This window comes from Alternaria rosae (assembly GCF_020736505.1).
Source record: "Alternaria rosae strain MPI-PUGE-AT-0040 chromosome Unknown BKA58scaffold_4, whole genome shotgun sequence".
In the NCBI taxonomy this organism is placed as follows: Eukaryota; Fungi; Ascomycota; class Dothideomycetes; order Pleosporales; family Pleosporaceae; genus Alternaria; species Alternaria rosae.
Window position 1 is genome coordinate 1,852,983 of NW_025763573.1, and position 26,660 is coordinate 1,879,642.

The 26,660-nt window shown below is 52.2% G+C and overlaps 10 protein-coding genes and 2 non-coding genes across 12 annotated transcripts; 5 read left to right on the plus strand and 7 right to left on the minus strand.

Moving 5' to 3' along the window:
- Positions 1-1,430: 1,430 nt before the first annotated feature.
- BKA58DRAFT_410798 (Gtr1/RagA G protein conserved region-domain-containing protein) lies at positions 1,431-2,822 on the plus strand (the record flags this gene model as incomplete). The annotated part of the gene is made up of 4 exons (XM_046172250.1): positions 1,431-1,702; positions 1,754-1,855; positions 1,905-2,600; positions 2,657-2,822. The coding sequence occupies 4 exons, from the start codon at positions 1,431-1,433 to the stop codon at positions 2,820-2,822; spliced, it is 1,236 nt and encodes a 411-aa protein (XP_046026419.1).
- A 381-nt stretch (positions 2,823-3,203) lies between these two features.
- Positions 3,204-4,528, plus strand: BKA58DRAFT_337121 (uncharacterized protein). The gene is made up of 3 exons (XM_046168268.1): positions 3,204-3,401; positions 3,456-3,790; positions 3,846-4,528. Exons 2-3 carry the CDS (start codon positions 3,497-3,499, stop codon positions 4,392-4,394), a joined length of 843 nt encoding a protein of 280 aa, XP_046026420.1. The 5' UTR covers positions 3,204-3,401; positions 3,456-3,496; the 3' UTR covers positions 4,395-4,528.
- A 1,197-nt stretch (positions 4,529-5,725) lies between these two features.
- On the minus strand, positions 5,726-6,133 carry BKA58DRAFT_313097 (ribosomal protein S25; the record flags this gene model as incomplete). The annotated part of the gene is made up of 2 exons (XM_046167415.1): positions 5,726-5,955; positions 6,109-6,133. Coding segments are annotated over 2 exons (255 nt in total), but the record flags the coding sequence as incomplete, so codon positions are not given.
- Positions 6,134-7,642: 1,509 nt separating this feature from the next.
- On the minus strand, positions 7,643-9,989 carry BKA58DRAFT_314279 (uncharacterized protein; the record flags this gene model as incomplete). Its single annotated transcript, XM_046167471.1, has 4 exons — positions 7,643-7,690; positions 7,745-8,094; positions 8,143-8,977; positions 9,027-9,989. The coding sequence occupies 4 exons, from the start codon at positions 9,987-9,989 to the stop codon at positions 7,643-7,645; spliced, it is 2,196 nt and encodes a 731-aa protein (XP_046026422.1).
- A 994-nt stretch (positions 9,990-10,983) lies between these two features.
- On the plus strand, positions 10,984-11,589 carry BKA58DRAFT_401027 (uncharacterized protein; the record flags this gene model as incomplete). The annotated part of the gene is made up of 1 exon (XM_046171640.1): positions 10,984-11,589. One exon carries the CDS (start codon positions 10,984-10,986, stop codon positions 11,587-11,589), a length of 606 nt encoding a protein of 201 aa, XP_046026423.1.
- A 2,334-nt stretch (positions 11,590-13,923) lies between these two features.
- On the minus strand, positions 13,924-14,059 carry BKA58DRAFT_t41. Its single transcript has one exon. It is a non-coding gene; the product is annotated as a tRNA-Arg (tRNA).
- Positions 14,060-14,335: 276 nt separating this feature from the next.
- On the minus strand, positions 14,336-14,423 carry BKA58DRAFT_t40. The gene has a single exon. It is a non-coding gene; the product is annotated as a tRNA-Gly (tRNA).
- A 677-nt stretch (positions 14,424-15,100) lies between these two features.
- On the minus strand, positions 15,101-16,124 carry BKA58DRAFT_313269 (uncharacterized protein; the record flags this gene model as incomplete). Its single annotated transcript, XM_046167424.1, has 2 exons — positions 15,101-15,227; positions 15,289-16,124. 2 exons carry the CDS (start codon positions 16,122-16,124, stop codon positions 15,101-15,103), a joined length of 963 nt encoding a protein of 320 aa, XP_046026424.1.
- Positions 16,125-16,461: 337 nt separating this feature from the next.
- BKA58DRAFT_153881 (uncharacterized protein) lies at positions 16,462-17,573 on the minus strand. The gene is made up of 2 exons (XM_046164838.1): positions 17,249-17,573; positions 16,462-17,183 (listed from the first exon to the last, which is right to left on the minus strand). The coding sequence occupies exons 1-2, from the start codon at positions 17,376-17,378 to the stop codon at positions 16,690-16,692; spliced, it is 624 nt and encodes a 207-aa protein (XP_046026425.1). The 5' UTR covers positions 17,379-17,573; the 3' UTR covers positions 16,462-16,689.
- Positions 17,574-19,485: 1,912 nt separating this feature from the next.
- Positions 19,486-20,320, plus strand: BKA58DRAFT_382851 (uncharacterized protein). Its single transcript, XM_046170136.1, has 2 exons — positions 19,486-19,633; positions 19,683-20,320. Exons 1-2 carry the CDS (start codon positions 19,531-19,533, stop codon positions 20,303-20,305), a joined length of 726 nt encoding a protein of 241 aa, XP_046026426.1. The 5' UTR covers positions 19,486-19,530; the 3' UTR covers positions 20,306-20,320.
- Positions 20,321-22,218, minus strand: BKA58DRAFT_428859 (uncharacterized protein). The gene is made up of 2 exons (XM_046173027.1): positions 21,063-22,218; positions 20,321-20,939 (listed from the first exon to the last, which is right to left on the minus strand). The coding sequence occupies exons 1-2, from the start codon at positions 21,999-22,001 to the stop codon at positions 20,466-20,468; spliced, it is 1,413 nt and encodes a 470-aa protein (XP_046026427.1). The 5' UTR covers positions 22,002-22,218; the 3' UTR covers positions 20,321-20,465.
- Positions 22,219-22,813: 595 nt separating this feature from the next.
- Positions 22,814-24,166, plus strand: BKA58DRAFT_154008 (uncharacterized protein). Its single transcript, XM_046164839.1, has 4 exons — positions 22,814-22,874; positions 22,951-23,579; positions 23,668-24,069; positions 24,125-24,166. Exons 2-3 carry the CDS (start codon positions 22,992-22,994, stop codon positions 23,950-23,952), a joined length of 873 nt encoding a protein of 290 aa, XP_046026428.1. The 5' UTR covers positions 22,814-22,874; positions 22,951-22,991; the 3' UTR covers positions 23,953-24,069; positions 24,125-24,166.
- The last annotated feature ends 2,494 nt before the right edge of the window (positions 24,167-26,660 follow it).

A 26,660-nucleotide genomic window follows, 5' to 3' on the forward strand; every position in this document is an offset into this window, starting at 1 on the left:
GTTTTGATATTGCTTTTTGGAATACAGTGTTTGTAGGGATAAAACGTAAAGCATGCGCGAAGTCATCAAGTTGACGAGCAAAGTGACGATAACGCGCATGTTGACATGTCTTACTGACTGGACTCATACACGTGTCCGACGTCCATCTGACAGTAAAGGGGCACACAGCACTGTATCGATGACGTTCAGAAATAGTTTCTGCCATGCAGTGTAACCTTGCTGCCGCGGATAGCTATCCGCGAGAGCAAATCCTTGTCCGCCATGCGGCGGTGATATCGTCAGCTTGACTCAGGTAAGGTTGGGCTGACGGAGGTAGAGTTCGGCACAAGACTAATCGGGTAACTGTCCCAAGCCACAGTATACAAGGGCGTTTGCTCTTCATCGAAGTTGGGCTGGTGTTGGAGAGCTGGGACGAGGACAGAATGGTGCCTGAAGATCTTCCCTTGTTACCGTAAGCGAACATGGCCTGCACGCGACCAACCGCCTCCTCACAATGACACTCTCCGTCTTCTACGACGTTTCCAGATGCTTCAGCGTCGTACTATTGCGGCTATTTATCAGCAGCACTGACTTGTCTCCGACCCGGCCTCGAAGCGTGTTGCAGTGACGCTCTGGTGCCCGACGACTGGGCGCGCGCGGAGAGCCATCCTTGCCGACCCGGCTTCTTCGGCTGCTGGCTGCCAACAGAGAGTGGTTGCAAAAAGTGAAATTGCAGGGCGGGCATCCTGTCAGAGGGCAATCCACGCATTCCTGGAAGAGTTATAGTATTCCCGAGTGTTTGGCTGAAGGCGCGATTCGGGTTGGGCGTCGGCTCATCAGCAAGGACAGCGGTTCTGGGGCAGTGGCAGGCTCGGGCCTAAAGACTATCACCACCGTGCACAACGCAAAGACGCTACACTACCACTGAACAACCATGGAGGTAAGCCCAGATTCCTTCTTTTACTCCTTTGCTTTCCCCACGTGTATCGTCGTCTTCCCTATCTAGCTAGGTCACCGGCAAAGCCCCGGAGGTTGTGTCGCGACTTCCTCAGCCCTATGTACGTCTGCACCATGGCCTGAGCTCCCTGGGTGCCTTCCGCTCGGTGTCGATTGCCTTGCGCGTATCACCGACTGTTGTTGTAGAACATCACGGGGGCTCCTGATTGACTCGTCGCTTCTCTGCCAGCTCTCCTTTGCATGTACCGCCCGCCCTCGTGGCCTGTCCCTGCTGGTCTCGTACCACACGTTGTCGCAGCGTGCCTGTCACTCCCCCACGAGAGTAGCACGCTTCACTGCGCAGATGCCTGCCAGCTGAAGGGAGATAGGAAGGGCCGGCTTTCTGTTTTCTGTCTTTCCTCGGCGCGGCGCTTTCTTCACCCACGATACCCAATTTTCTCTTAGTTTTGCGACTTCTGCTCTTAGCGATATACCCTGTACCACTAAGCACCACCATGGAGAGCCGCTTTCTTTCACACCGCCCTTCAGCAACCTTCGATGCTGCTCGCGACATTGTTCGAGACGATGGCGCCGAGGAGAGGCGGACATCCGCTAGTTCATCTTTACTCAGACCAAGTGCTCAATTGACCATGGACCGTTTTCTGCAGGATCTATCAAACGCAGAGCAACCACCTGTTGACTTTGCGCCGCAGTATCACACTGGTCGCGTCCCCAATAGCAAGGCGGGAGATGGCAAGCCACGATTGCTGCTCATGGGCCAGAGGAGGTGAGATCCGTCGAGGTCAGCGTGTTGAGCTCGCTAACCATCTATCTGCAGGAGCGGCAAGTCTTCGATATCAAGTGTCGTCTTTCACAAGCTGCCGCCAAGCGAGACGCTGTACCTCGAAACGACGTACAGGATAAAGAAAGAGTCCATGCAGTACGTTAACCATCAAGTGTACGCATACATGGCTGACTAACAACGCTAGCTCGTTCATGGACTTTCAAGTATGGGATCTGCCAGGCCATCTGGACTACTTTGATCCAGCCTTCGATACCGACAACATCTTCGAGGAGATCGGAGCTCTGATATGGGTTATCGATGCCCAAGATGAATATCTCGATGCAATTGCGCGACTAAACATGACCATCCTCAATCTCCAGCAGTCATACCCGAACATCAATGTGGAGGTCTTCGTGCACAAGGTCGACGGTCTTTCAGATGACTTCCGCGGCGACACTTTCCGCGACATCATTCAACGCGTGCAAGACGAACTTTCGGATCACGGCTATGAGCAGGCGCCCATATCTTTCTACCAAACTTCCATCTATGACCACTCCATCTTTGAAGCCTTTAGCAAGGTGATCCAAAAGCTCATCCCACAGCTTCCCACCCTCGAAGCGCTGCTTAACAACTTGTGTGGTGCCTGTAACATCGAGAAAGCCTACCTCTTCGATATCATGAGCAAGATCTACATCGCAACAGATACAAGCCCGACCGATATTGGCAGCTATGAAATATGCTCCGACTACATTGATGTGGTCATCGATGTTAGCGAGATCTATGGCTGGGATCGACCCGATGAGGGCGAGGACGAGAGTGAGACTGGCAACAACGATGCCGAGAGTCTGATCACCATGGAGAAGAAGAACAGCAGGTATCTTTACTTGCGGGAGATTAATAAGTAAGCCGACTACCTGCGTGGTTATGGAATCATGAGTGTACTAACAATGGATACAGATATCTCGCTCTAGTATGCATCATGGGCCAGGACAATCCAGCGGAAAAGAAAGCCATCATCGACTACAACGTTGGCGTCTTCCAAGCAGGACTCAAAAAAGTCTTCCCCAAGAGCGACAGAGAAGCGCAAGTCGAGATCCGCGATATTCACGACGGCGTTGAATGAGTGATCGGGGTGATTCTCGTTGAATCAGGAGAGACCACTGAACAATTGTGTACTCTAAGAGGCAGGAAACGCCACGATCCCTTCATCATGCACACCACACAACCAGTGGAAATAAGATGGAACATGGACGTTGTACATACACACGAAAGAAGGGTTGCATCACTACACAAGTGATATGTTCGCATGACACATGCGATATCGTACAGTAGCCTAGTTACAGAAATAATGCGTATCGACTCTGCGAGTTATGCGATTCCAAGTCTTTCATGCCGATCTCATCCATTGCAAGTTGTCCAATAGTGATAGTTCAGTAGTAGCGTCTTGGCCAGGATCGCCAATGACATCAATCTCAAAGTGGCCAATCATCGGAACCGAGATTGTGGTACTTCCCGACAGCAGCGCCTCGGAACGCGCAGGCGAAAGCAATCTATTCTCCGCATCGCGCATCCGACGGTTCCTGGCTTGCGGACACGTCTCCGAATACTCTCTTCGGTAGCTAATTAGGGTTGTGCCTCGGTATCTGGGTGACGTTGACGTGGGAGTACCACACTTTGAGCTGCGTAAGTGTTGGACGAACAGGTATGGAGGTCTTTGAGCAACTCTTACTATATGTAGACTGACAACGTGAATAAGGCAGTGCATCCGGACATATCTCCATCACTACCACCGTCATAATGTCCTCATCACAGCGATACCGCCGTTCTGCGAAAGAGGAGCCCACAGACGCAACTACATCCTCCATTCCTCCAACCTCCTCGGGCGCTCAAGAGAAAGCAGAGCTTAAGAAAGCCGTCAAGGAGCAAGCCGTTGCGACATCAAATGGCTTATCCGTGCTGGACATACTGCGCATACTAGGTGGCGTCCTCCTATTAAGTTGCGGGCTGAGCTATCTGAGTACAAGCGGAGAGAGCATGACATGGGGATACAATGCATGGTGGACTAGAGCTCGAGAGTGGAAGAGCCTTATGGTATGTCTCTCCTCCACATTCTAAAACAAGCACTCGTAGCTAATATGACACGTAGCAAGGAGAACTCACCCTGACCGATGCTGAATTGGCTCTGTATGACGGCAGCGACCCTTCGAAACCAATCTACCTCGCTCTAAACGGCACAATCTACGATGTTTCCATTTCGCCTACGACCTACGGACCCGGCGGCTCATACCACTTTTTCGCGGGCAAAGACGCAGCGCGCGCCTTCCTTACGGGTTGTTTCGCCGAAGACACTGTGCCCGACCTACGCGGCGTAGAGGAAATGTTCATACCCGTTGACCCTGAAGAGAAAGTCGGTCTGACACCAGAAGAAAGAGAGGTGGAGATTGAAAAGGCGCGGAAGAGGAAACCGTTGAGCAAAGGTGAATTGAAGAACAGGCGTGCACAGGAACTCAAGAGCGCCAGGAAACAGATGGTTGCTGGACTGGAGGGCTGGCACATGTTGTTCCGTGGAGACAAGGGTAAGCCGTATAGGCGGGTAGGCTATGTTAAGAGGGAACCTGGATGGCAGGACAAGATGCCTAAGAGGGGCTTGTGCGAACAGGCCGAAAAGGGTAGGCCGGTCCGGAAGTATGAATAATAGGTTAAGATTGCGTCTGCATACTATCCTAGCCTTTGAGGTGTAGATCCGTTGTGTATATACGCACAAATTTGACTCCCGCATCCCCAGCCTTCCTATTGTAGAACATGTCCAATGACTATTCCCATACCCCGAATCTCCTCCTTCAACTTGCGCGCAAATTGAGTTTGGCTGCGCTACAATGAAGTATGTCTTCTTAGATCGAGGCAAATTGTGAGGCATTTGATAGGTCCACATGGCTAATCCGTTACAACAAAAAACCAGTGTGCACCTTAAGGGAACACTGTCGCGTGACTTCTTGCAACCTGAAAAAACGAACGTTTCCACACTACAAACGAGATGATGTGATTCAGAACAGAGAGCGAAGGAGGAAGGGATGGCTATAATATACCAGAGATTTTGACTTCCACCAGCGTATAAGGGACGGACGTGCCACGCCTGAGACTGGATGAGATGAAGTTGTAGTTTTCCAACCAGTCCAGACCAAGAGCCTGTTCCTCCGCCTCCGTGTACTCTTACTATTGTCTAAGACCGAGATGAAATGCGAGGTATGTGTAGTAGGAGAAAATCTCGCCCCAGGCAGTATGCGGACCTAAATCAGAGAGCAGAGGCATGAATTCAATCTTTCTTCAGATGGTACATGTCCGCAAGTTGATCAATATGTGCTCGCGCTCTGGCCGGACAGGTCCTCGTGAGCAGTCATAATGAGGACGAGGGGTGTAAGGAAGACAGAAACCTGTCGGCGGTACGTCTCCAAAGGAGAGAGCAGAGTATTATGGCAACTTTGAGCAAGACAGTAAGAGCGGAATTTGCGATTGACATGACGCCAGACATCAGCGCTAGTATACTTGCAAAAGCCGCAACAAGGGGAGATGGCACGAGTAATGACAAAATCATGACAAGCACGGTTGTACGAATGGACACTCTATAGCGTAGACTAAGCATTAGTACACGAACAATTTCACTAATAACAGAGTCAAGTTGAGTGGTGGTGTTTCGGAAGTCTTTTCATTCAGTACATGACCGACACCTCCAATGGACTCTAGGTGCTGTACCCGAGCCCGTTCCTCTCATTTCATGTCCGCTATGAAGCATGCATCCCAATGTAGTATGACCCGTTCATTTCGTGAAGACGCCGATTGGTAATGGAAAGAGGAATGCCGTTAGAAAGCTGAAAGAGGTATCCGAGATTCGCATTTACGTTCGTTTGATTGTCGGTTGCGTAAGGCTTACTCGGCGGCGCCGACAGCTCGTGCTGTAGTATGTTAGTGAACGCTCATACCGATCTCCAAGAATTCCAAGGTTTCGTAACACGTGAAACTTTGGAAGTGCTATTGTGGTGACATACTGTAGATGCTGAGCTTAGAGTGTCCGACAACCTTCTTGATCTGACCGTTGGCCTCGAGGTCGTTGAGGGCTTGACGCGCGAGCGAACCGTTGATCTTCAAGCGATCGACGAGAGTGGCAACGGTGATGAGGCGGTAGGACTGGACATCCTTCTGGAGCTTGTCGTTGGTCTGCTTGTCGAGAACGACAGCGTGCTGGGCCTTGTCCTTGACTGCTTAGGTGTTAGTGGCAAATCGACTCTGGAGTCATGTGGAAGTGCGCGATGGTGGAACAGTAATGCGGGAGTATGGATGAGGGTTTCGAGCGTTTCCGACGTGTTCGCGAGGTGTATAGATATGCTGATGGTGTGCAGTGCTGGATCACGTACCCTTGCCCTTGGACCACTTCTTCTTCTGCTTCTTGCCTCCAGTTGCTGCAGGTGCCTGTATAACGGTCAGCCCCAACTATCTTCATTTTGGGTATCTCTACCGCGCATTAGACGTACCATTTTGTCGGTTGTTGTGTGGTTGCTGAGGAGAGACGGTCGAACTCAGGTCAATTTCGACTTGCTCGGGAGCGGAGAAGGTGCGCTTCCTTGGCGCGCTAACCAAGCGAGCTACCTTCCCACGTGATCAACCACTCAACTCTGCGACCTACTCGAGGTAAAGTCCAAGGAATGTGTGACGCAATTCTTCCATGCTATTCAAATGTATGCGCTAGTTCGCATGAGTTTAGGTTTCAGGTTAGCTACGAAAATACAAATCGTAGACACGTGCAGCATCTGGGCGTTGTTCTCCAGAGATTCCATGCCAACAGTGCCCACTCGGGTGCCGCACACATACCTACGATTTCGATCTCCTTAGCGCTCCTAGACCGTTGCCAGGAGTCATATGTCGCACATTATGAGGGATGATCACGCGTTCCCTTAGATTGCGGACATGCTTCCCAAACGATGCTTTCAATGAATTGGAAGATTAGCGCCTAAACCGCCAATGTATGCAACCAATCCGACGTGATCATGATGACGTGCTTGAACAGGAAGGTGTGGTTTGGTGAACGGCGGCAAGGCCATAAAATAGTCTTGACGACTATCAAGCTGTCGTTGGCGGATGAAAGAGAACAATGTCTGTGTGTGAACTTCGGAGATTGTCGTCGAAAACTACCAAACGTGACATGGATACGCGGGGGTCTGACCATCAATGCAACGCTGCAGGGCACGAGCATACGAGGTTCGGAGAGATGTGTGCACCAAATTTAGCACGCGGTTGGTTGGGCGTGATCACGCATTAGTAAAGTGCAGTGTAGATCAATACATGTTCCACACGGATGCGAAGCCCTGCGCCAGCACGCAGACGAAGTGCAAATGGGGAATCCCGTTCGATGTCAAGGTGCACCATAGAGCAGAGATGCGCCGAAGATTGTTTTCCAATTACAAGCTAATCAGCACAAGTCACTACCAAGGACTCTTGCGCCAGCCAAGTGCGTCCAGCTCGCCTTTTCACACACTGTATCTCTCCGATGTAGACAACGCAGATACCCCTCAACCATGACTGATACTGACACAAGGAAAGTAATGAGAGACAAACACACGTCTGACGGTAAAGGAAATGGACGTCAACATACGACTGGACCACGAATAGAGACGATGAAGGCAAGGAAAAGGTTGGCTTCAACTAGAAAGATCTCCCTCCGTCTTTTTTGCAATCCGATGCCAACAATTACTTCGCCTGCTGAGCCCACACGCGAGCAAGCGTTCTTCCTCTACGTGATTGCAAATGCTCGCTAAGATGGAAGAACAGTCCGTAGTAACCAGAACATGGAACAGAGCTGACAACTGGTAAATGCTGATGGCTCCAATCCGCAAGTGCAACGATGAGAGGTATTCGCCAAGACGCCATGTCCAAATGATGGATGCATAATCATTAGAAGAAATGGGTGTGTGGTTTCGAGAGCTCGTGAACTTCCATCTCCTGTTCAAGTGGTCAGCGTCGCTCCAGTAATCGTGCTCTAGCTGCGGTACATACCATCTTAAAGGAGTTCAGTTCCTCCTTGATCTGTTGCGCAAGCATCGGTGTAAGCCTATTACACGTTGCGATGTCGCCTCTACGATCGTAGTCCTGTGGTGACCATGCATCGTGGAATTGGATGCGTGGGCTAAAACTGATGTTTCGAAGACCTCCGTGAGGTGTAGTAGGAAGACTTCTCGTGCTGCCGTTGGGAATACGCGGTGGTTTACCGAAGTAGTCATCGTTGCGAGCTTGCCCGACCTCTGTTTTTGGCGTAGCAGGGGAGCTAGATCTTGATGAGCCCACGTTGGGGATGGCATCGACGGGCTTCAGAACAGGTGATCCTGAATCTGAATTTGTACCGGTGCCTGAGGTTTCGTCAGAAGCTGCATTTGAGGAGTTTGTAGCACACGTACGTTTCAGGATGCCTTTCTTCATCGAGGAAAGAACCTCCGCACGATCGCGATCGGACCCAACGATGCTCTTCCTTGACATAGCTTCGCTACCCAACGCGGAGGGGTTTACAATCTCTGCAGACCGTCCGGCGTCAATCGAATTGCGCTCCAATCTAGGATAGCCAGTGCCACCTCCGATCTGCTCGTGGGGGTTTGCGTTGACATTGACTTTTTGTCTCTCGGCCTCGACGGTCACAAGAGACACCTGACCCACGCTGGGTCTAGTAATGGGTCCATCGGCAGCAGGGACTCCAATGACAGACTTTGGCCTAAAGAGGCCCTTGATGGATTTTGTGCCCTTCTTCATGCCATGACCCATCTTGCGGAGCATGACTGACGCAGACGACGCGGCTGACTGTATCGAGAGATTGTCAGTAGAGCCTATGCCACCCTGTCCTGAGTAGATGCCAGCGCCAATACCTGCCGCCTCTTGCTTTGCGATAATCGCTGCTTGTTCGGCATCCTCGTCGTTCTGGTACTTGTCTTTCCTCAATCTTGCACGCTCTGCCGAGATGTTATTCTCAGCAGAAGCTTTGCGAAGCTCAGCTGCGCTTCCAAAAGAGAAGGCTCTGCGTAGCCGCGACTTCATTCCCTTGTCCTTGTCGTTGACAGCGTTGAGGTGTTGCATCGCTGTGCTAGGTAATGCAGGTCCCTTCGCAGGGCTTGCAGGCTCTGATGGGGAGACCGGGTGCGACAGTGGAGATGGAGCTTGCCGCCTGTTAGGTTCAGGTGCTTTGGAAGGGCCGCCGGCTGCTACGGAGGCATAGCTGCGCTGTGTGTTTACTACTGGGCGAGACTGAAAACCTTGTCAGCTTGCGAAAGTCTGGTGAAATCACTGTACTTACCTGAGACCTCGAAGAGTTGTTAGAGGAAGCACTGCCTGCACTGCCTTGCCTTTCATGACTGTGACTCGAATCGGGGCGGCTTCCTGCACGATTCGAATTGGAGGGCGCGGTGGTGGTCACGCTCGGCGTCGTGCTTGAACCAGCTCCTGAGCTAACCTGTAATGATGCCATGGCGGAGGTAACGTTGTTGTCTCCTTCCAGTCCGTTGAAACTGCGTCTTCTATATCGCTTAGCGGGGTCTATACCGCCTGAGCGAATAACTTGCGTATCATCTGCACTGTTTGCTCGGTTGTGCCCTGGCCTGAACGGCGGTGGGCCGTCACTCTGCGTGGGCTGCGATGAGCCCATCTGGGAGTTTCCTCCTGATGTGGAGCGTTGCGTCGGGGTAGAGGCACCGGTCGGAATGCTGTTGGACGAGTCTGTCCGTCCAGCGCCTCGCCTGTATCGTCCCGGAGAGGGCTTGGCAGGTGTATCGCCTATTGAAAGCGAGAGATCGGGTATGGAGGTGGATAATGTGATGGAGGGCGCAGCGGAGTCGTAAGGTTTCTTGGTGTCGCGGTCATCTCTGGCAGCTGCGGGTGGCCCAGCCGACGAGCGGTTGGACGAGCCAGAGGTTGAGACTGTGGAATCGGAGGATGAGGAGGGATGAGAGGGGTGGCCGAGTCGTGTCTGGTTGGCGTGGCTGGGGGGCTGCTGCAGGGTTTGGGGGGCTGGTGTCGAGGCAGACCTGTTGTCCTGACGTAGCTGGGGCGTGCTGTTGAAGGCATACGGGGCTATGGGTGCGGCGGTCCCTCTGTATCCAGTGCCTCCCGAGTTCCCATTCTGCTGGTTGCGCGGCATCTGCGAGGCCCGCTGTTGTTGCTGGTTGGGGTGGTTGGGCGTGTTTTTGTAGGCATCGGACGGCGAGTAGGGCATTGTAATGGGTCCTGTCGTCTGGATGACTGATGTCAGTACCTGAGCCATCGGAGGCCTGCGAGGTAGCGCTATCAGGAGCTCGACGGGGGTGGGCGAGGACTCGTCGGTGGCAGGCAGCGGCGACGGAGACAGGCAAGGGAAGATCTATAGAGAGCGGGCGCATTAGCAGGGGGTTCTGTGAGGGCGGAGGCTGCGGGTGGTGGAGCGATGGGGCATTGTGGCCGCGGTCGCGGACGGGAGGCAGGCGACCAGAGCGTGGCCTTTAGGGACGGGGCATTGGGGGGGCAGGCAGGCCTGTGTTGGGGCTCCTGGGGCGGCGACGGGCAGCTGGGGGAAGTGTACCTGCTATGAAACAAAACGGACAAAGTATTAAAACAGAGAATAGAATGTAACGTCGTCAAGCGCTGGGAAGGCTGTCGTGAATCGACGGAGATGGCAGCGTGTACCAAGCCTCCCGAGCAGTTGTTCAAGCCTGCATTGGTCGGTCGTGGAGAGTCGGTCTTCTGCTGCTGACAACGACGTGCGATTCAACAAGCAAGCAGAAAAGGAAATAATAGAGGGAGGGTGAGGTTGGCCGTCGCGGTGAAGAGTTGAGGTTGTCAGGCAAAGGGGCCGCACTAGTCTCTGGAGCACGCACGGACGGGCGCGGCTAGGTCTAGGAGATTCAATAACTTCCTCACGCCAGACAACGAGCACGTTGCCCTGCCTCGCCAGGTGCAGCAGCGTCTTTATGCCAGCCTGCCTGTGCGGCCAACCTGTCGCAGGCCGTGTACACTTCATGTTGCTGAACATGTACTGTGTCTCTGGCTCCATGGCCTCACGGCTCGTGCCTGTCCAGGGCCGCTGCCGCCCACCGTATTCACGCAAATCTTCATAGCCGATGGCCCGCTGAGCTTCATCCGCCCCGACGTTGTGAAGACAACGTCCATCACCTCACCTCGCCAGCTTCACTTTGACCCTGGTCGCTCCCCCGTCATATAGTGCTCGGGCGCAGCCGATCTAAGCAACAATATCGCGGCGGCCCATTTGCACCTCTAACCACATGTTGATCCTGCCACATCCCCTCCCTGCCGTTCGGAAGCTTCTCGCTGCATGGCAACGGGACACTGCCTGCAAACCCTCCTGTCGCGGCTGGTGCGTCGACGCGTTGCGCTTAGGCCGAGCAAATACGACGCGATCTGGTAAACACTTACGAATTCGCCTCTGCGAGGGACCTCGACGGCCAATCCGCAGCGCGAGCCCGGCGTCGCGCGACCCACCGCACCTGCGGCTCAGCCGTTTGCAGCAGTTGCTGAGTAGCGGTGGGCTCGTTAGGTCGCTGGCGGGCTGCGATAACGACGCTCCAAAGCCCTCGTTCGCCATGTTGATGCTTCACCGACATGTCTGTACCCCGCTCATTGCGCGCCAGTCTCCCGTCCCTTTGCTACTCCGTGCCTACTGTGCCTACTTGATGCCACGGCTCTACCACCACTCCCCACCTCTCCTGCTTCCGGCACTGCATGCATGGCACCATTCCAGAGGGTCCCGGCACCACGTCGGGCCTTCCGCGAGACTCGTGCAGCATCGCATCCCCGTGATGAAATTTGCGGATTGCGATGTTCCCCAAGCCGTGGGGAACGGGACGAGGATGTTCGGCTCAGCGAGATGAGAGCTGTTTGATGTGCATTGTCGGGGCACAACATCATTTCCTGTAATTGCGCAACCGCACTCGAGACGCGCCTAGCAGTCCCATCTCTGCTACTGTGCAGAAATGCCAGTGGTGCGCGTCGTCGCAGCTCATGGCGTTCGAGGGTGGGTTTGCCTGTTTCCACCATGTCTTTTTGTGCCCCGCTTTTCTCGCCAGGGTGACGCGATCATCAGAAAGACGCGATCAGTGCGGCTTCTATTTTGAGCAGGTCGGCCAATCAACGACCCGTGTGGAGAGATGGAAGAAAACCTCCTGCTCTTTCGGGAATCATCCACGGTCACTACCAGCCCTCACCCACACGTCTTCACGGTCCTCTTGTGCATCATTTTCTTTCGCCTTCTTCGGCAGTAAGAAAATCCCGAGACTCGTCCAGGCGGAGCATTCGCGCTAGCCTTTAGCACAACGCATATAGAATTGACTCTCGCGGAGCTAGCCAGGTATCCAAATTGGCGGTACTTCATCGTAGTCGCAAGGAACCACCCTTCTCGATGAAGGCTCTATTCCTATTCCTATGCCTATGCCGAGACGCAAATCCAGCTCGCCGATCAAAAGCTACCTGCTGTATCTTGGACACTGCAAGGAAGGCAATTGCAACCGATCGTTGTGCGTGTCAACACATCACCATGTCTGACTTCTCGACCCGACAGCACCAAGGCTTGGTTGGTTGCCCATGCTCTCGACTGATCCACTGCATCTCTGGGGTATTATTATACCTAGTCCATCCGCCAGTATCGAATTCCAGATCTCAATCGCCACGATGTCAATCTTGACGCTTCTCCGTGTCCGCGGCAGCTGCGCAAACACACTCTCAGACTTCAATACCACCCAGCGACTGTAGCCGTCGTGTTTAGCCTCCACGCGTCCATCGACCTAGAGCATTCTCAACGAGTATCTGGAGAGAACTTCTTACCACCCACCAATCAAGCATTTTGGCTCATCTACCCGTCTGGCACCCCACATGCGTCCAATCGCTGTCTAGACCGGCCAAGCACGCACGAGGAAGCTTTTGTGGCTGCTCTGGTCAACGTCACACAGGGTATAGCCTTTTACTAACAATGTAGCCTGCGCATTTGTGACCACTACAGCCAATTGGAACGCGCTTGATGTTAGAACGTCTCGCTTGGATATTCGTTCCGATCGTCGATTGCCGTCGACCCGCTGTCTGCGGGATCTCCAATGCTCATGCAACAGTGCGCCATGGAACTGGATGTGCTGTCCTGTTGTCGGTGTAGAAGCTGTGTAGCTCTATGCACACGACCTCCTGGGATGATAACACACACCACCAGCACGCAGGCGTGTTCCATCCTTTGCAAACAACCCACGCGAAAACAGCTGAGCACGAAAACCATCATATAGTAGCGCTGTCATATAGTAACGTTCGCGGTTGTGTGGATTTGCTGGTCAACCGCCAAGGACGGGAGGTAGTGCTGAAATTGCTGCATTCTGACCGCTTCAGACAGCTTGAATTGGGTCTGGGACGTTTCTCGCATGGTTTTTCTGTCGGGTCTCAGGGATGCATTACATCTTGACCTACGTGTGGCTGGAAGATCAATGCTTGTCCAGTGGAGAGATAACTGATTGCTAGGGAACTTGGCACGATGGTGGGAATACCCTTCTGCTGACCATCTATCTACTCTGTCAAAGGCTGTATACTCCACAGCCCTTACAAAGCGCAGGATCCAAAACTCCGCGCTGATCCCAAACCCGTCAGCGTCGAATCTCATATTCTCCGCTGATCTTTCATCTGACATCATTGCAAAGACACGTCAGCCTCCGTGTCGTTGAGGAGCCAACCCACATGCACCGTTGAGTCGTATCCACTCTTTGGTCACCGCGTTTCAGATTCAAGGTTATCTGATCGACAAGAACGGGTATCATAATTTCCCGAACCCTGATTTACCCAAGATGACGCAAGGATCTTCCGCTGTAGACCCGGCAGGTTTGTTTATGTGCGTCAAGTTGCTGGTCTCAATTGCCTTGACAGCAACGCGACCTGGTCGCTGGGTTCGGTCGATGCATCTGAAACGTGAAGATCGATGGCTGCACGTATGTCATCCCGCATTCTGCCACCGGGAGGATGGAGATATCAACAGCCTGTTTGGCATTATACCAACCGCTTGTTGAACGTCTGACTAGTTACCGTGGATCGTGTTCAGTACCCGAAGCGACAAAGAAACTAGGCGTAGAGATGGTGGAGATTGCAAAAAGAACGACCACAACAAAACATGCAACTCCAGACAGAGCATCGGCATGTTTGAAGACCGTCTCAAGCCAATGGAAAAAGCAAAAATTAAGCGAAGCCCATGGGGATCGAACCCACAACCTGTCATCTGTTAGAGTCTGCTGGATGTCTGGAGGCGTGGAGACCCATACCTTTGGTGATTGATGTTTTCAGCCGAAAACCAACGCGCTACCATTGCGCCAAGGCTCCTCTTTAGGAAGTATAGAAGACTGTCGCGAAATCTGCCCTATATAACTACATTCGGAACTGTCCGTCCACGCCGTGCTAGCTCCAAGCCAGACCAAGGAGCAAAAATGCGGAATCCTTGTGACGACTTCCTGCATTGTACCCCGCTGTTAGGTGGCGCTTAGAACACCCGGTGTTGGCGGCACCCCACTGACACGTGACCCCGCGCAGGTCTGCAAAAAACCATGTCTTTCCACCTCACCATCACCATCACAACGGCGTGCAGGATGGCAAAAGGAATGCATCGGCCGGGAATCGAACCCGGGGCTAGCCGAAACTGTGCTGTGAGGCATGGCAACGGCTAATTTTACCACTAAACCACCGATGCAGATTGGAGGTATTGTTGATGAAGGAATTATCAAATTGAGTCAATATATTCCCAGCAAACTTACGCGAAGGGGGCGCATTGGGGGGATTAGACGTGAGGATTGGAGCATCTTGAGTTGATTCGGGGTTGTTCAGGGGTAGTGAAGGATTTGACTGGGCTGTGGGTCTGGAACGCCACGGACTTGTACCACTGAGCTACCCCTCTATCGATAGTAGCGTTGCAAATTCTTAGACGTCTTGACTTGACTCCAGGGCTCGGCAGTAGACACGAATGCTTGAGTGCGTTCCCGAGGTCAGGTTCGGAGACAGATTTTAAGCAATCGTAAAATCTACACTCGAGCAACTACGACGGGATAGAGCGGCACCGTGGAGCCTTCCTCTAATTCGGATGCCTCGCTGTGACAGAGACTATGTGTACCATCCTTCGAAAGGTACTGGGTGATTGTTCTGGCAAGGTGACAACATCGATCATCAGATTCTGGTCTTACAGCAACCCTCAAGTTTCAGTACTGTACCTATAGTGCTCTTCTGATGCCATTCGATATCTTCCTCGATTACGCAGAGAGACCCATACGCTTAGCACAAGGAGTCTGCGTAGAAGATTTCAACCCATTCGCCCTTACATTGGCTCTCTCAATCATTCAGAACCGTTCCTAGCTCGACGTTGCTCACGCAAGCTCACTCATCCTTCGAGAAGAAGCCAACATCTCCGCTTCGCTGCCCCATCTCCACGAGCCTCTCCCTCATCTTCTTCGCCCTTTCTGCCATGCCAGGTTCAAATCCCTCGAAATCGTATTCCTTGGCCCTAACCGTAGGTGGGGTAAGTCAGTGTATGTCACACCTGCAGTCCTTACCGAGACACTTACCAATCACCGACACCATGCTGCAGCACATTCCTCGCACGCTCACTCCCCGCATGTATCGTCCCTATACTTCCATGCAAGGTCATCCTTTCTTTCGAACTGTCGTACACACCGCGATGTAAGATGTTATTGTTGTAAAAGGCTACCTCTCCTGCCTTGAGCTGCACAGTAATCTGATCGGGCATGTGTGCTTCGTACGGGTCCGCATTTCGTTCCGTCTCAGTGCGTGCGCGTTTGTGCGAACCAGGCACAAGTACAAGACTGCTGTCGTCATACAACGCAAGATTCCACTGCGCGTGATGTCCTGGCTTCTTCAATCGGTCGAGCTCTTCTTCAGGCGTTGCGGTAGCTGCGACATCATCTCTATGCCAACGCAGACTGAAGTTCTCGTCTGGGCGAACCAGCATATTGTACAGCTCCATGGTCAAGTCATCCTCCCCACACCCAATCAGTGCTGCGACATACTTCAGAAGCTCGCTGTCAAAGTACGATTTCGCGAATGTGAGATGATCGGGATTTGACGGGTGAAGCAGATGCTGCACGCCCCAGATGCCTTTCGAAGGATCTTGCGGCCATGGTGGGAACTGCTTCGGTAATGTACGTATATATGGCCACTTCCCAGAACGTGCTGCTTCTGTCATGCGGGAGGCAGCAGCCCGAAGGGCGTCGAGATCAAAAGATGGGAAGAGCGAAGCCGATAGAACCACAAAGCCATCATGGTCGAGAGCTTCGCGAGCTGCTTGATAAGGGTCGGCGCTCGATGAGGTGATGTTGTGCGAGTCCGAAGGCCCATTTGATGCTGGCTTAGCGGCTGGTTGCGCTATCGGTAGCTGCACCATAGCCCTTGCACTTCCTTTCGGGCCCCCCTTGTCGGGCTGATGTTCGAACTTCCGCATCTTCTCTGCACCAGAGAGAAAGGATGATAAAAAGAAAGCGCTGAGAGTTATAGGCTTTTGTAGATTCAACGTGCGGTTCAATGTCAATGTGCTACCCCGCTAGTGCTGTTAGCCCCGCAATGAGGCCCATCTGGGCATGCCGTAATACGTACGCAAGCCGAATTGTACCTCCAGCTCCAAAATCTCTGCTAAAAACTTCTCGGATTAGGAGGTGATGGAGTCACGATCTTATACTAGCGAAGAAACCAGGCAGAAAGACTTGCCAAGACATGATAGACACGTTCAAGAGTGGGCGAGCATCTTCACATATGAACAGCAATAGATATTGGAGCTGCGGTCTGAATGGTTATATTCAGTCTCAAGAACAAATTCTCATTGAAATCCCGAAAAGAGTGACTGTCGCACTAGAAGTAGGATAGGTTCGTCGACACGTAAGCACACAATCCAACACTGTTCCTCTTCTTAACATGCACATCAGTCCAAGACCTCGATGCCATCCCAACCAAACTTATTCCGTAATCTCAAGAGCCTTCACCGACTCATCAAGGTACCCGTATCCTGCATTCGCTTTGACAGCTTCGACAAGAATGGTAGTAACATCAGCAGGAACGTCGCCTCCAATCCTAAAGTGACGGTGCTTGCGTTCAACCGCATCCCAAATCCCAGCTACATTGGGCTTAACGGCATCAACATTCCTCTTGGCAAATCTCCCCTTCAGATGTTCATCCCCGCTGTGCCAGAGTGAGCCTCCAGTCTCCTTTGCACCACATCCTTCTTGACCACCATCGGTAGCCCAGCAGAAGTCTTCGAAACCTCCGCCGCCGCCGCAGTAGCTTTCCGTAGTCACGGCGCATGGGTCGCCGTCTTCGCCGTTGAACACGGCGAATGAGTCTGGATCGCGGCCATCGACCTGGGTGTTGTTGAGGCCGCGACCTAGAATAGAGCTTGTGGTCTTCCAGAAGTTCGCACAGCAAGTTTCAGCAGGGATGTTGCTGCACATAACTAAACATCGATGTACAATATTAGTAAATGACTCACATTTGGCTAGCACGGGGGATATTGCTTACAGTAGGCGCCGTCAAGGTCGAGGTTGCACTCCGTGTTAGGAACGCTGTCTTCCCAGATGGCGAACTGGATAATGTCGACAGCATGAGCCATAAGAGGCAGAACCGCAAGGATGAGACTCTGAGTGTACATGGTGAGTTTGGTGGTAGTTCGAGCCGTTTGTGTGTTTGAGTGGTGTTTGATGAGGTGAAGCGAGGGCTAGAAAGCTGATGTTGAAATCATAAGGCCTCATGGTGGCTTTATATGCACGACTTCAGATATTAACCCACATGCTTAAGCCATTACATCTATTCCCAAACGAAGAGATGGTGCTAGTAAGGCAGACTTCCACGTAGTGGTCCGTCCTCCGCGCGACCATCGCGAAGGATCACAAGTTTACGCCCGTGGCGGAGGTCCACAGGTCTTATCCACTCCCGACGTCCCTCTTTGACTTTGACGCTACTCGGTTGCGTACGCGATATTTACTTCGTACGCAGGTCCTAGCCAGGCAGCCAAGAAATGATTTGCCGGTCGAAGCATGCATCAAGAAGCTAGTCTTCTACCTACGGGCACGGCTCTGTGCCTGCATTGTGGCCTTGCATGTGGTCGGTGTTGAATTTGTTGTCGCGTTTTTTTAGGCGGAGTGCGTCGCGAAGGATCTGGCGCTAACGCAGCGAGGACTGGAAAAATCCTAAGCACGGGGTAATGCCCTCTACTGGGTACATGTCCGCCTTGTTCAATCAGCTTTAGCCGGTACAGCATAGGCAAGTCTACGCCCTTCGTGTGCGCGGTTACGGACCCCAGTTAGACGGCCGATTTGTCAGGCCAGGTTGTGTGAATGAACATGTTCGACGGGTCCATGATCTCCGTAGTCTGCACTTCCAACAACTTGATACCAGTTGGGGTAGGCGGGAGATTTGCGTGGGTATGGCCAGGCCAGATCCTCGACAGGTCAACAAAGCAGTTCCAATATCGGTCTAGGCCGTAGTCTCTAACGTGTGTTGTCCTTGACAACGCTGTTCTTGTACCAATCGTCTTGAGCTATGCAACAGTGAACAGAGCAGCCTCCGCAATATTTGAAAGATCCGGAAGAGGTCTTGTCTATTGATGGCCGCTGAGGTCTTAACGTACGCTAGAGATTACGTTTTCATTGCGAGTCGGCCAGCCTGCGTCCAGACTTAGTGTGTGACATGCTTACAGAAGGGCTAGACATGTAACATACAGTGAGATACGACACATACGTGCCTTCTTTGGTAACATCGCTTCGACTTCTGCGCATGCAAGCAGTGTTTTACCGCAGCCCTCAGACGACAGATTCTCTTCGCTCATCCTCCATGAATCGACGTTGGTGACATCCTAGATTCTTCTGATCGATGAATAAGGCGTACGTATTCATTTAGATGTCCAATTTGCGGATAATTGACAAGATGCGTCGGCAGGATTGACGGTATGGATGTTGCCGGGACCCCATTCAGGATCCGCCCTGTTTGACGGGCGCGCTGAGAAGCTTGCGACAGCGCGTTGATATGACTTCGTTCCTTTCGACGCTGCATTTGATTTTGCCAGATACATGAACAGAGACCTCGACGAGAGTGATAAAACCTCATGACCTAGAAGCCATCTTGGCTCTCTTCAGGCCGTGCAGCATTTGTAGCTGATCGATGAGATTCTTGAAGGCTGACGGTGTCTGAGCACATGATACAGACGCCTGGAACCATGATACGAATTGATGTACGGAAAGATACACAGTAATCGCGAAATGTTCGTTGTATTGAAGCAGAACCGACTCTGAAAAGCAAGCAGCAAGAGTTGGAGGGCCCCGTGGTGACTCACCCGTGCGCTAGCCAATCCTGGTTGAGGGCCCCATCATGGCTGCCTCCAGCTTCTCTCTCCATTCTGAATATTCTCTACCCTCTTTATTCATCAGCTTCTGATGCTCAAAAATCATCGCAAGAATGCAATTCCTAGAGCGCGATACAATGAAATGGGGGATGCGAGGTTGGCGTATTGCAGAGACAGTTGGAGACATCGCAAAATCTAACGCGGCAGCAGAACGTCAATGAGGACTTGAAAGTCAACTCTGCTTGAGCTACACTTCGTCGACTGGAGTTTTCAATTTTGAGTGTCATGAGCGCTCTTCCGAGACCCATGCCCATTAGTGCAGCCTTCTTTTATCAGTGCTCTTGTATTTGTAAGCATTGTGGACGCCTTATAGAAGTATACCTAGGTATTCTTGCGAGTTTCTGCTCGATCCCATAAATGCGAGAAACTCCTATCAGTGCCTTCAAAAGCTAGTAGTCAATAAATGATGGCACGAAGAACGGATCCCAGGGATGATGAGTGGAAAAATGTTCAAGATGCGAAAAAGAGGAAGCAGATACAGGACCGCTTGGCACAACGTGCACGCCGTATGTGTGGACCATTGCGCATGCATCATTTTATACTCATGTAATGTAGGACAGCGACTACGACACGCTCAACTCGAAACCAGCATATCAACGTCTCGCTTGCCTCAAACCCAACGCCCAGAATCCTCCGCGAACGTTGCATCTTCTGAGATTGCATTTGGGTCCAGTCCAAACGCTATCGCGCGTCTTAGTACATCAAGATCACCCTGCCCACATTTCAAGAACGTAGAAGCACCTTCTAGCACACTAGAGCTTGATCTAACGTGCAACCCCTACCCCCAAACTTGCTCCATACCTTCCCCACTAGCCCAGACTATCACCCCCTTCACCGTCTTTGCTGCACTCTATGCAAACGGCGAGATTCAAGGCATTTCCTGCGCTACTACCTACTCCTCACGAACACCCATGCCGAAACCGCATATTCCATTACCCCTGCATCCAACAGAGCTACAAATGATGATTGTACATCCGCGGTGGATTGATCGGCTCCCGTTTCCGCGAATGAGGGATAGTCTAATACGGTTGATAGGTGTGGTGGACGAGGAGGAGCTGTGCAAGGACTTCTTTACTATGCCGAGTTTTACTATTGAGGTGGGCTACGAGTCCTGGAATCCAAGGGCCTGGAAGATGGAGAGGGAGTGGGAAATGAAATGGGGGTGGTTAATGATGTAAGGGTCTCGGTTACTGATGAGAAAATGCGTTGTTACACAGCCAATAGACCTCTGAGACCAAGAAGATCTCGTATTTATTTTACAGGGGCAGTATTCCTTCCGCCGCAGTAGATAATTGGAAACGTCTACGCAGTTTACATCGTTTGAGCTTGCGACGTCGCTCAGCCATCAACCTTCTTTCCTTCCCCTCCTTCGAATCGATGCTTCCCAATTTCCAACACGTCAATCTTATCGCCCACCGCGACAGCTCCCATATCCAACGGTGTGACTTGCATACCCAGACACGCATTCTTAGACCCCTCGTCGATGATCCTGTAACTCCTCAAGGTAGTCAGTGGCTCGTTCTTATCGGCTACAGCAGTTTTCGGGTCGACGTTAGGCAACTTGCACCTGGTCGTCCGACACGAGATGTGCAGGTTCATAGAGGATGTGGAATCAGATGAAGTAATTTGCGCCTTCTTCCAGTCGTCTTCGGCAAAGGCAGGAGGTCCAGTGATGTAGATGTTTGCGCGGAATCGCAGAGCGTCGAGCAGGGTAAGATGCCTTTGCCAGATACCTGGAAGTTCGGACGAGGGATTGGGGAGCTTGGATGCTACGTCGTGGACCGAGGCGAGGTTCAAAATATGAATCGGGTACTGCAGTACTATTAGTCACAATGTCGCAGAACGTCAGGACACAATCTCCAAGATCTGGCGCCTGAAACGGTAACAACTGAGACCAAACAATCGCAAGACGTGGCTGGGAAAGTCCACACGTACCGAATCGTGCATTCCAATGACCGTCTCAAATCCGACATCCTCCTTTTTGGGCGCGCATTTGTGTACCTCCCGAAACGCATTTGTATCGATTCTGAAGAGTGCAATTGGATTCGCTGCACCAAGGGTATATCTCAGCTTCTCAAACACCTCGCGATCGACTTCTGGGCTAACATTGAGTGCAACCGGGTTGTCTTTCCAAATGCGCAGAACTTCGTTCCGATAGCCCTGACTCTTGATCCTCTCTGGCGCAGGTTTGAAAGGAACTCTGAACTCCAGCATTGGCTCCGACTTTCGGCTCAATCTTGCCAACATGATTTTGCCGTAGTTGATCAGACCCTCGATAGTGAAGTCGGTGTCGGGAGAAAAGGGGAAACGAATGACCAGACATCCTTCACTTTTGACCCATTCTCCGTCTTCTTTGTAGCCTCTTGCCGAAGGATCCGGAACCCAAATCTCAGTCTCGACATTGGCAAGACGAGGGAATTTCCTTTGCGTCATAAAGTGCCATTCACTGGTCACCTTGCCGTCTAGCGTGGGCAAGCTCGTGACTTGCTGGGCGAGGGTGAACTGGCGATCATATTTCAGCCCTGTACGATCGATTTCGCTCTTGCTTAACTCGACGGGTGCACCTGACTTCAGGGGGTAGACGAAGAGTGCCTTGACCGTCCATGGCTTCTCTGGAGTGGGGTCACCGCCCTTGGCATATCTCTTAGAATACTGATCTTCCAGATTACTGCGTCCTTGGAGTCCGATTTTCCTGCAGCCGGCTGGCGGAGGTAGTGGCTTTGGTGTTTTGAAGGCAGCGAGAACAAGCAAAAAGACCAGAGGAGCGATACAAGACGCTGTCGTGAGGAGGACTGCCTGGAGCGTTATGTTGATGCCAGCTTCTTTGAGAATACCATTGGCAGCAAGTACGAAGTTTTCGACATTTTCCGCCATGCTGGTGTAGAGATTCACGCCGTGTTAGGGAAAGGAATGTGGCGTGTGGTCAAAGGAGAAATCTAGAAGCTTGAAGATGCGACTCTTATCGTGAAAACATGCCAAGGTATAAGCCCGAGCAATATCGACGGCGCTAGGACACAGAAGGCAGGTGTGTTTGAATGTGTGAAAGACCAGATCATCCAAAATCGCGTTCCTCTTGACGCAGTATGTTTGTCGCGAGAAGGAGGCAAGGCATGACGAAGTGAGGAGAGCGTGCGAGTCATGATGAACCGCGGCCCACATGTGCTCTCGACAAAGTATCCCGAACACCCACCAGACACACCTTCTACCCACACGAAGGCTTTCTCGATCCCATCGCGCACAGGACACGTAGGATAACGCGAAACGTCATGCGCGTCAACGCGAGATCACGAGACTACTGCACCACAATCTCAATCCGCTGAGGCCCGACCGCAAGTCACGACACACCATGGCTAGTGGAGAAGCACCCCAGCTGTCACCCTCGTCGCGTAGGCAATTGCTCTTCTCTCACAGATCGCATAGATAACTGACACTACAACAGACAGGCTGCCCACCGTCTCGGCATCCCAAGCCCTCCAAAGCCTCCATGCGCGCGGAGCCCGCACTGTATCGACGGGTCTTGCACAGCTCGACCAGGTCCTCTCGCCGCCGAGCCTACCGGGCCACCATGTCTCGGGCGGATACATACGCGGGAAGGTGACTGAGATCTTCGGCCCGTCTGGAGTCGGCAAGACAGCATTTGGGTAATTGTGCCTGCGTCACAGCTTCAAGAGAGACGGCGACTGAAGGGTTCAAGGATACAGGCTGCAGTCTCTGCCCTGCGCGAGGGCCAGAGAGTGGTATGGGTCGGTATGTATATGTGGTCAACGATTGCGAGGCCGGCATCGTGAATGGTTGCGGACCAGGGCTAATTGATTGCTTGCAGATGCTGCCTGTTCGCCTTTGGTCAAGCATCGCGTCGACGACATGCTCACTTCGCAACCCGATGCGCCCCATGTCTCTCGAGATGAACTGCGTGCTCATTTCCACTACTTGGCCATGCCAACGCTTGCTCATTTCCTGTCACTTTTCATGCATGCGCCCGCTGCCTTTCCTCCGTACGGCACAAGCCTGGTCGTCGTAGACTCTCTTGCAACCCTCGTCGACAACGCATACCCCCGCAATGTGGACGACCGCCTGCCCAAAAACAAGACAGACCAGGCGCGATGGGCTGCAGGCCGTCGATATACCGTCATCAACGAGCTGATAGCCACCCTTACACGCTTCGCTGCACTGCACGACATCGCCCTACTAGTGACAAGCCAGACCATTACACGCATCCGTGGCGCTTCACGCGCATTGTTGGTACCGGCAATATCAGGGGTTGAATGGGAGAATGGCGTTTCTACTCGTCTGGTTCTCTTCAGAGACTGGCCCCGACACGGCAAGGCCAAGAGTAGGGTACAAGCCGACAGCTTGCAGAAAGCCCGATTTGCTGGCTTAGTCAAGGCGAATGGCGTAGCTCTCGCAGAAGAAGGCGGTGTGGGCAACGTGGTATCTTTCACCATTGACCATGTACGTCGATATACTACCTGCAGAGCGTTCATCTACCACGATGCGTTCCAACATCCTACGCCGATGAGCTCCCGCTGACGCTATACAGCACGGACTTTGCGACATGAACGTAGCAGCCGACGATATTGCAACCCCTCTGTTCGTCCCAACAGAAGCCAGACCGCCTAAAAGATCTTTCGCCGAGATCGACGAGGACGTGGCTCGAGAACCTAATTCCGATGAGCTCTATGGCTGGATAGAAGACGACGAAGTCGCCACTGAGGGGTTGTTGGTGGATGAAGCACCCGTCAACGAGAACGACGCTGCGGGACCTCGTCTAGATGTCGTCGCAGAGGGCCATAAGAAGAAGGTAACACGGACATCTACGCTTTGATTATGGGAGCATCATTTCACCCTACACTTCTGTCACAGTCAAGTTCCGCCAAGTTGTTGTTCTGTCGCGACGCGCGTTGCTCGTCAGACATGTTTTGCTTATATCTGGGGTAAGCTCGTATGTATCTCCCTTCTCTTCATATGCAAGGTCTAGAAACTTACAAATCTCCCAGTCAGAATGTAGATCTCGCATTCCCACCGATGATACAGGTCTTACGGCCCGCGGGGATGGGTCTCGCTATTCAGCCGTGTGGGGTCGTACAGTGCACCCCGGAATGAACACCCACACCTTGTCTCCGCACCAACCCGCATGCACGCCCGCATTCGAAGCGCTCTGACATCAGCACAGAGATGCGTCTCCGCGCTACGGTCCAATGCTCTCGTTTCCGCGTAATCCAGCTCAGGCATTTACGTATTCTTCCGGCGGTAGATTTGCTTCGCGTCCGTCCTCCACTTGTACAAGTCTGGACACAAAGCCTATGGGTGTCGTCCCCAGGCTAGCGGTATCCACGAAAAGCAACAAAAAGCAAATGCACAACACAAGCCTCATCAGCCTTTACACGTGCATGCGTCACCCCGGAACTCCGGTGCGCACAGGGATCGGGGAAGCGCCCGCAAACCCAAAGCCCTGGGTTCCTCACCGGCAAAAGTCGTGCTTCTTTTGGATGATGATGGCTTGAGGCTTCGCGAGTCCGGGGTCAGCGGGGTTTGTGTGTCGCCTGGGCGTGGGGGCTGCCACCTATCTGCTTGTTTCACGTTCTGATTGCTCGTGGCAGACCACCTGACTATGTGATAGGGTTCACTTTCGCGACGGTGTTATAGCAAGCCATTGATACAATCGCATTTGATTACCCCACGGGGAGCACAACGAACTACACAATCCTGCCGGAGAAGCACCTGCTTTCAATGTGGACTCCGTAGCAAGCGAAAGTTCATGTCACTGTCCTGTCGCCAAGGGCGCATACGTGAACGAAATCTAGACTTACTTGCTCACCGCCAGTCAGCCACACAAACTGCACAAGAAATGGTGATCTCCTCTTTCTACAGCAATCAGCATCTGTCATGCCAGCCCTGACCCAAGCAGAAACAGCTTCAACGCATATCATCGGCTCCACCAACAGCAGGGGCTTTGTTTAACGCCAGATGCAGAAGGTCCTTGCCTTAGTATCAACCTTGCAATGTCACTCCTTCCCCACGCTTCTCCACAAACGCACTACCATCCGCTGGTCACCGTTGATCCTTTGCCTTGATGGAGGCGGAGGCTGCGTGAAGAGACGGCAATCACGGCCCTAGCGGGCGACTGACACTCGGTACCCGGGGCCGAGCCGCCTGTGAAGCAGGATCTTCGCTTCGCTTGGACGCCTGATGTGGGGATCGTGGTGTTGATCCTGATTCTGGTGTTTGGAGTTTTGCTACGCTGCTGCCTCTTCGAGTGTACCCCGTAGGAGCAGGTGCATAAGAAGGAATTTGTGCGTACGTAACGGAATTACATGCCGGGTGATGGTGTCCGAGATGATAATGTAGTGCAGACTGGAGGATGATGATAGTGGCGTCGCATGTTGTTCTGCACGAGGGATGGTATGACAAGCTTCAACTTTACGAAGGAGATACTAGTGACTGGTGTCAATGCAATGAGTAGTAGCTGCCATATTGCCCGAACGATTCGTTTCTAATAGTAATTACGCGCTGTATAGGCCGTTGGCATAGATACCTCCTGCTTATATGACACATAGAACTACGGCCTGTGTTGCCTTTTCCGTGTATTTGCTTTTACCTGTAGACATTAACATGCCTACAAGTAAGAGATGCTCTTGGATTAGATGCATATGGCTGCTTTACGTCGTTCTATAGCCTACTTGCTCGAAGGTTCTTGGAGCATAGTTTTGTAAACGACTATATTAATCAATGTACTTGGAAGCGACGAGAGTATTGCATCACAGGAATAGCACATATTTCGAATAGCATAACTTACCTTACCAACTGCTGTCTTCAACACTAGAGTGCTGTTATTTTAGTTTATACAGATATAACGGATGGGCATGTATGGCGCATGACCATACATAATCACTAGTGTGAAGCTGAGTCGCTACCGAAACAAAGTTGAGTAGGTCTATGCTCCTGGCGCACATTACTTCACTTCCCAATCTGAGCATGTTAAACACAAGCGGATAAGCACTCATAAGGGGAAGTCAATTCATTATCAGGCAGGCGTTTCGGCTCAGTTGTCCCACTGACAAAAGGTCGACTCGAAGTAAGGCACAAAGGTCTTTGCTGACTTGGTTGCTGTTTCCCGCGGTAAGCGGAAACGCAAAGACACCATAACTTTCCAGGACTGAGACTGAGCGCAGCTCACACCATTACGTTCACTTATATAACGGCTCAAGCATGAAATGAACTCCAGTGCTGCGCGGGCAGATAAGCGAGACGCGTTCGCCATCGACAAACCATGCTGATGTAATGGCGTACACTCAAACAGAGATCAGGGAGACCCGAAACAGTACTGTGTGTCTCTGTGATGCCCTAACGCGCAGGAAGTGGATGAGGTCGCGAGGGAACAAGCCATCAGATAAGCACATCCCAAGTCTGTTAATCGTGCTCGTTAGCACGAAAGCTCACTATATCAATTGGCAGGCCATTTCCGATCGACCTAGGACTAGGAACTTCCGTAATTTACCATCTTACATGTTGATCCTCATCACTTTACAGCTA